The sequence below is a fragment of the Oncorhynchus keta genome, chromosome 19 (genome assembly GCF_023373465.1).
Source record: "Oncorhynchus keta strain PuntledgeMale-10-30-2019 chromosome 19, Oket_V2, whole genome shotgun sequence".
Taxonomy (NCBI): domain Eukaryota; kingdom Metazoa; phylum Chordata; class Actinopteri; order Salmoniformes; family Salmonidae; genus Oncorhynchus; species Oncorhynchus keta.
In genome coordinates this window covers 79745954-79753654 of record NC_068439.1, presented here as the reverse complement: position 1 = coordinate 79753654, position 7701 = coordinate 79745954, and the positions used below count along the sequence as shown (strand labels likewise).

At 46.7% G+C, this 7701-nt stretch overlaps 1 protein-coding gene and 1 long non-coding RNA gene across 8 annotated transcripts; one reads left to right on the top strand and one right to left on the bottom strand.

Annotated features, from left to right (window-relative positions):
* Positions 1-941: 941 nt before the first annotated feature.
* LOC118378545 (rho-related GTP-binding protein RhoV) lies at positions 942-3707 on the top strand. Its single transcript, XM_035765532.2, has 3 exons — positions 942-1319; positions 1527-1585; positions 2404-3707. Exons 1-3 carry the CDS (start codon positions 1106-1108, stop codon positions 2848-2850), a joined length of 720 nt encoding a protein of 239 aa, XP_035621425.1. The 5' UTR covers positions 942-1105; the 3' UTR covers positions 2851-3707.
* A 218-nt stretch (positions 3708-3925) lies between these two features.
* On the bottom strand, positions 3926-5631 carry LOC127909512 (uncharacterized). Of its 7 annotated transcripts, none has more exons than XR_008071699.1 (4): positions 4377-5631; positions 4300-4338; positions 4184-4261; positions 3926-4066 (listed from the first exon to the last, which is right to left on the bottom strand). It is a non-coding gene; the product is annotated as an uncharacterized LOC127909512 (long non-coding RNA). The 7 variants fall into 7 exon arrangements; XR_008071700.1 differs by having other exon boundaries at positions 3975-4066; positions 4161-4261; XR_008071695.1 differs by having other exon boundaries at positions 4184-4338; positions 4377-5630.
* Positions 5632-7701: the final 2070 nt, after the last annotated feature.

Sequence of the window (7701 nt, the reverse complement as noted above, 5' to 3'; positions counted from 1 at the left end):
AAGAGTAGGAATATGAAAATATATATGCCATTTAAAAAAATAAAAATAAACAGTTAATATGAACAACAACAAAAAATGATGGTAGACTCAGACTAGGGTATGTCATTTTTATTTATTATCTAATACATATTTGGATAAAAAATATGATTTAAAAATTTTGACACACTATATTAGACAACATAAATTGGTTAAAACACATTTCACCACCCAATTACTTTTTGTAATATTGTTGAATTGAGTAAAAAATGCTATACAAATTGCCATTCTAATATGGCATTGCTGGTATGACCCTCTTTTGACTTCTGTTATCAAGTAAAATAAAACAAAAAAAAAACGTTTTTTTTGTTGTTGTTAGCAATAGGAATTTAAGGTGAAATCATTTTTCCCAAAAGTTTTTCAAGAAGAGACAGTTAAAGGGATACCAATTGTCCGTTTTAAAAATAAATATTTTATTACATTTTTTAGAACAAATAAAAAATAAATTGATAACAATAGTACGTTGTGAAAATACACAACTGCAAATCATTTATTGTACTTTTGGTTCATTGCACAATATATTTCCCTGTAAACTTTATTCTTGTAATGTCCTTATCTTTTGTATTATTACCTTAATTATTTCAAAACAAATATCAAAGCAAATATTTGTGAAGTTGCCCACATCTCAAAATAGCAATATAAGAACTCAACCAACCACCCAACGTTCTTTGTCAGACGGTATCAGGGACTTTGATGGGGGTGGGAGCCACAGAAAAAATAATATATATTCTTTGCCAACCATCTCACAATTTCCAAGGAACCAAACGCGCTGGCCAGGAAGTCAGATGGTCATTGTTTCATCTCAGCTGGGTGTCAGTTCACACCTTGCCTTCATCTGCGTTTAGCGGGGGGCGGGGCTATGCAAATCACAACCTGTCTGAGCGGAAAAGTTCCCTCAAAACCAAGTCGCATCACACCTTCATTCACAAACCATCAAAGTGACGATAGAGGAGACATTGCTGTCCAGGATCATACAGAAACCAAAACTGTTCTAGAGAATCGCACATCAAAATAAGACTGATCATTTCTGCACCGGGAAGTTACTATTCTTCACTTTGAGTTGTTGGACATGCCACCTCAAATGGATTATTATTGTGAAGAATCCCGCGTCCCGTCTTCATGCGGACTGATGAGCCAAGAGTCCGGGTTGGAGAGGGAGCCAGCGGCTATCAGCTGTATGCTGGTGGGGGACGGGGCGGTGGGCAAGACAAGCATGATAGTCAGTTATACCACAAATGGATACCCCACGGAATACAAACAGACCGGCTTTGATGTCTTTTGTGGTGAGAACCTTTCAATTACCCCAAATAAAAATAAAAACGTTGTAGCCTAAGTTTATAAACTTATATTAGCATCATGTATAACAATTGACTAGCTTAATGTATCGTTGGCTACTAGGTTATTGCACTGTAAATTGTCATCGTTTTATGGAATACGCAAACTATGTACAAACTTAAAAAATAATAGAATTCTTGTGTTTTCTTCAACAGGTCAAGTCCAAGTAGAAGGAGCCCCGGTTAGAATACAACTATTGGACACAGCTGGACAGGTAAAACCATCAAACTCTTTTTTATATATATATAAGAAAATGATTTCATCCATAATGAATAGTTTATTCTTGAATCTCATTGGTCCGATTTTAATGACAACGGTTTGAAACAGTGTGCATTGTAGAATCAGTCACAAATGTGACAAACAGATTTAGTGGCAGGAAACCATCAGTCGTCTACAATGTAGCAGCAGTAGATTGGAGTGTTAAATTCTAAAGGCCACTACATGTCATACCGTGTGTGTCATCATCTCTCTCTGACATGGTGTCCATTGTTGTTGTTCAGACCCCCAGACAGCATTCACATTCACACACTGTGCTGAATCAGCTATCCTGACCCCTCTCTCTCTCTCTATCCTGACCCCTCTCTCTCTCTCCTCTCTCTTTATCCTGACCCCTCTCTCTCTCCTCTCTCTCTCTATCCTGACCCCTCTCTCTCTATCCTGACCCCTCTCTCTCTCTCCTCTCTCTCTATCCTGACCCCTCTCTCTCACTCTTCTCTCTCTATCCTGACCCCTCTCTCTCTCTCTCTCTCCTCTCTCTCTATCCTGACCCCTCTCTCTCTCTCTCCTCTCTCTATCCTGACCCCTCTCTCTCTCTCTCCTCTCTCTATCCTGACCCCTCTCCCTCTCCTCTCTCTCTCTATCCTGACCCCTCTCTCTCTCCTCTCTCTCTATCCTGACCTCTCTTTCTCTCCTCTCTCTCTATCCTGACCCCTCTCTCTCTCTCCTCTCTCTCTATCCTGACCCCTCTCTCTCTCTCTCTCTCTCTATCCTGACCTCTCTCTCTCTCCTCTCTCTCTACCTTGACATTTCCAGGAGGTGTGTGATGAATTCCGCTCCCTCTCCTACTCCCACACGGACGTCTTCCTGCTCTGCTTCAGTGTGGTCAACCCCACCTCCTTCCACAATGTCACCAAAAAGTGGATCCCCGAGATCCGAGCCTGCAACCCCTCAGCTCCCATCATCCTCGTGGGCACCCAGTCCGACCTCCTGCTGGACGTCAACGTCCTGATCAACCTGGACCGTTGCCGGGTCAAACCGGTGCTGACCAATCGGGCGCAGAGCATGGCGGTGAAGATCAGAGCGGTGGACTATGTGGAGTGTTCTTCGTTGACACAGAAGAACTTAAAAGAGGCGTTCGACGCGGCCATCTTTGCTGCCATCAAACACAAGGCCAGGAAGGAGAAGAAGAGGCGGTTGTCGGACAGACGCAGCAAGGCCTTCTCTAAATGCAGCTGGAAGAAGTTCTTCTGTTTTATCTGAGATACAGACCCCATTGGTCACAGACAGAAAGACTATTATTTATTAACTTATGAAGAATTTGTAAGAGCAATGGAACTTTAGGATTATCCAGCAGTGCTGAATGAACTGAGCTCTATGGACCTATAAAACGGTTTAGTTCTCTCCTGGTCTGGAGACAGTAGTATAGATACCGAGGCTCGCTTTGCCAATAGTCTGTGGTTGGGTGTCTGGTCTGCTCTGAGCAGGCTCTCTCTCTCTCCTTAACTCTTTCTCTGTGGATTGAGTTTGCTTTGATTAGTGATTTACATTGATCAGAACAAAAGCAGGGTACATTAGCATGTCTGATTATTCAGGTTGACAGATAGTCACTATCCAAAAGTCTGTTAAGTATGCCTACAAGGTTTTAGGTAACCAAGTGAGAAGCGAAATAATAGAGAGAATATTAAAACCATGTACATCACAAGCATCCTGTCAGTGGGACAAGGCCGTCATGTAAATGTTATGAACTCATTTGCATGGTCTGGATTGGTGCCCATTCCAACCTGAGATTTTACTCCCCTTGACTGTACCGTACGGTAGTACCGTGTAGCTCAGTTGGTAGAGCGTGGGGCTTGCACCGCCAGGGTTGTGGGTTGGATTCCCATGGGGGACCAGTGGGGTGTGAGTGGGTTGAGAGAGAGAGAGAGAGAAGACGGTTGTTAGCCTTTTCTCCTTTGTGTTCTGTGCTGCCGAGCCACACAGACCCAGACCTATTCATATGCAACAGTGTATGTAGGCTGAAGTCACAGCGCTAGGCTAGGTGCTAACTTCTTCACTGTGTATGTAGGCTGGAGTCACAGCGCTAGGCTAGGTGCTAACTTCTTCACTGTGTGTGAACTGGGAATAGCTCACAGGCCTATGTGTTGATTATAGTATTAGGCTTTGATGTAACAAGTGACAAGGTGCAGAGTAGTAAGGAGACTTACTCCCCAGCCCAGCAGAAACCCAGGCCAGTCCCCAGGCCAGTCCCCAGCCCAGCAGAAACCCAGCCCAGCCACCCCAGGGATTGACACTCCTGTCTCTGGGACCTCATTTGTCTCTGGGACCTCATTTGCTTCTTTATTTGTTTGTTTACGCTAGACACCCCAGCCAGTAAAACAAAAAAGCCCAGCCCAGCCACCCTCCAGTCCCCAGCCCAGCAGAAACCCAGCCCAGCCACCCTCTAGTCCCCAGCCCAGCAGAAACCCAGCCCAGCCCCCTCCAGTCCCCAGCCCAGCAGAAACCCAGAAAGCCCAGCAGAAACCCAGCCCAGCCACCCTCCAGTCCCCAGCCCAGCAGCCCAGCCCAGCCACCCAGCAGAAACCAGCCCAGCCACCCTCCAGTCCCCAGCCCAGCAGAAACCCAGCCCAGCCACCATCCAGTCCCCAGCCCAGCAGAAACCCAGCCCAGCCCCCTCCAGTCCCCAGCCCAGCAGAAACCCAGCCCAGCCACCCTCCAGTCCCCAGCCCAGCAGAAACCCAGCCCAGCCCCCTCCAGTCCCCAGCCCAGCAGAAACCCAGCCCAGCCACCCTCCAGTCCCCAGCCCAGCAGAAACCCAGCCCAGCCACCCTCCAGTCCCCAGCCCAGCAGAAACCCAGCCCAGCCACCCTCCAGTCCCCAGCCCAGCAGAAACCCAGCCCAGCCACCCTCCAGTCCCCAGCCCAGCAGAAACCCAGCCCAGCAGAAACCCAGCCCAGCCGCCCAGCAGAAACCCAGCCCAGCCACCCTCCAGTCCCCAGCCCAGCAGAAACCCAGCCCAGCCACCCTCCAGTCCCCAGCCCAGCAGAAACCCAGCCCAGCCACCCTCCAGTCCCCAGCCCAGCAGAAACCCAGCCCAGCCACCCTCCAGTGAATGAAACACTCCTGTCTGTCTCTGATTCTCTGATTCCAGACGAATCAGCCTGCCCAATCTATAGGATATCATGTGGTACATTATAGGAGGCTTGGTAGAACCTGTTTGAATGTTAACACTCACTTTAAATAGCTTGCGTGCCCGGCTGGTTCTGTGTTGTTTTGTAAAGTGATGTTATTGCCAGACCGATGGTTGGTGACAGTCAGTCCTAGCTGGTTTATAGATATGAGGGTTGGTACCCAGGCTAGATGAGGGTTGGTACCCAGGCTAGATGAGGGTTGGTACCCAGGCTAGATGAGGGTTGGTACCCAGACTAGATGAGGGTTGATACCCAGGCTAGATGAGGGTTGATACCCAGGCTAGATGAGGGTTGGCACCCAGGCTAGATGAGGGATGGCACCCAGGCTAGATGTGTGTTGGTACCCAGGCTAGATGAGGGTTGGTACCCAGGCTAGATGAGGGTTGATACCCAGGCTAGATGAGGGTTGATACCCAGGCTAGATGAGGGTTGGCACCCAGGCTAGATGAGGGATGGCACCCAGGCTAGATGTGTGTTGGTACCCAGGCTAGATGAATGTTGGTACCCAGGCTATATGCTTTTTATACTTCTTGTGGAAGAGTGAATGTAAATTTGAAATCTATTTCTGTTTGTTTAAAACAGTTAATTCAACTTTTTTTTTTTGCCTGCAATTTTACAGATCTGTGAACAAGTTTATATTTTTGTGAATGGGTATATTTTTGTCACTAATCTCAAAACCAAACCCTCTGTCACTAGTGTCTACTTTTTCATGCTGTGTTTGAATGAAGTGATGGAAATCTATTCTGGAGAAGAACAACAGCAAAAAAATATATGTATATTTTTTTGTCAAAATGTATCGCTGCTACATTTGAATAAAATAACACATGTATATTGAGGTTTTGTGATTCCAGAGACTTCTGGAACCTAGCACGTCTAGCACGTCTAAGGATGTAAGTAAAAAAGGCCTGTTTAGGAAGAGCACTACTGGAGCCTGATTGGCGTTTAGTATTGTTCTCTATGGGGGTTCTGAGTATTCTGTAGAAACTCCCCAGGTACCTGATATCATATACCTGGACCATCACACTACCTTGGGTTGTGGTAATAGGTGTCCACAGGAACTGTCTGCTGAGGGAATGGGGTTAGATGGTAAATGCTGGGTGGAATCCACATGGAGAATTGATCTTGTAGCACAGCTATGGCATGCTGGGAAGGCTACAGGAAGGCAGGGGTATTTAAAAAAAAAAAAAAAAAAAAGTTTTATTGATTTATTTAACCAGGAAGGGCTCATTGAGATTTAAAATCTATTTTTCAAGAGCGTCCTGTCCAAGATAGGCAGCACCAAGTCATTACAAAAATTACAGACAAACAACATGAACAACTACAAGTAATCTAGTAAAAACCATAGAATTCACAAGAGTTTCACAACAAAATCATAAAACAGCTAATTAAAACCATTGACAGGTCAGGGAATCAGCCTCAACATCCCTCATCAGTGATTTAGAAACATTGACAGGTCAGGGAATCAGCCTCAACATCCCTCATCAGTGATTTAGAAACATTGACAGGTCAGGGAATCAGCCTCAACATCCCTCATCAGTGATTTAAAAAAATACCAATCGGGACAAGTTCTTCCAGTTTAAAAGTATTTTGTAAGAAGTTCCAAGGCGATGGCACAGAGGACATAAAAGCCCTTTTACCAAATTCAGTTGGGACATTTGGAACAGTTAGCAGGATAAAGTCCAGCGAACGAAGAGACGACCCACCACATTTATGAACAATAAAAATGCCCAAATAAAAAGGTAGTAAACCCAAAATGGTTTTGTAAATAAAAGTATACCAGTGCCTGAGCCGACGAGTGACTAGAGAAGGCCAGCCAACCCTGGTATACACAGTGCAGTGGTGCGTAAGGGTTTTGCAGTTTAAAATAAATCTCAAAGTGCCATGGTAAAGAGTGTCAATTGACCTCAAACACTGAGTGGAAGCATTCATATATAATATACCCCCAAAGTATAGTAAAGGCATAAATGTAGCTGATACTAGCCTCCTTCTGGCTTCAAAAGAAAAACAGGCCTTATTCCTAAAATAAAATCCCAACTTCAGATTCAGATTCAATTTTGGTACTACCATAGACCAGAGCCCTATTTCCTATTATAGTGGTACTACTATAGACCAGAGCCCTATTCCCTATATAGTGCACTACTTTAGACCAGAGCCCTATTCCCTATATAGCGCACTACTATAGACCAGAGCCCTATTCCCTATATAGTGCACTACTATAGACCAGAGCCCTGTTCCTTATATAGTGCACTACTATAGACCAGAGCCCTATTCCTTATATAGTGCACTACTAGGGCTCTGGTCTATAGTAGTGTGCTGTAAAGGGAATATGGAGCCATTTGGGACATAGACAGTGTAATCTCATTTGATCGTGTTGATAATGTGGACACTTCATTTATCAATTAAGAGAACATCCCTTGCCAGTTTTGACACATAGATAGTATGGATGGAGGGAGGCAGGGAAGGAGCGAGGGAGGCAGAGAGGCAGGGAAGGAGCGAGGGAGGCAGGGAGGCAGGGAAGGAGCGAGGGAGGCAGGAGGCAGGGAAGGAGCGAGGGAGGCAGAGAGGCAGGGAAGGAGCGAGGGAGGCAGGGAGGCAGGGAAGGAGCGAGGGAGGCAGGGAGGCAGGGAAGGAGCGAGGGAGGCAGGGAGGCAGGGAAGGAGCGAGGGGGAGGCAGGGAAGGAGCGAGGGAGGCAGGGAGGCAGGGAAGGAGCGAGGGAGGCAGGGAGGCAGGGAAGGAGCGAGGGAGGCAGGGAAGGAGCGAGGGAGGCAGAGAGGCAGGGAAGGAGCGAGGGAGGCAGAGAGGCAGGGAAGGAGCGAGGGAGGCAGGGAGGCAGGGAAGGAGCGAGGGAGGCAGGGGCAAAGGAGCGAGGGAGGCAGGGAAGGAGCGAGGGAGGCAGGGAAGGAGGGAAGGAGGGGGAGGCAG

What these genes read in the sequence shown, in the direction of transcription:
- LOC118378545 (XM_035765532.2), top strand. Translation starts at nt 1,106, where the DNA reads ATGCCACCTCAAATGGATTATTATTGTGAAGAATCCCGCGTCCCGTCT. An exon ending in CGGCTTTGATGTCTTTTGTG is followed by an intron (nt 1,320 to 1,526) that starts GTGAGAACCTTT and finishes TTTCTTCAACAG; the next exon opens with GTCAAGTCCAAGTAGAAGGA. An exon ending in TATTGGACACAGCTGGACAG is followed by an intron (nt 1,586 to 2,403) that starts GTAAAACCATCA and finishes TGACATTTCCAG; the next exon opens with GAGGTGTGTGATGAATTCCG.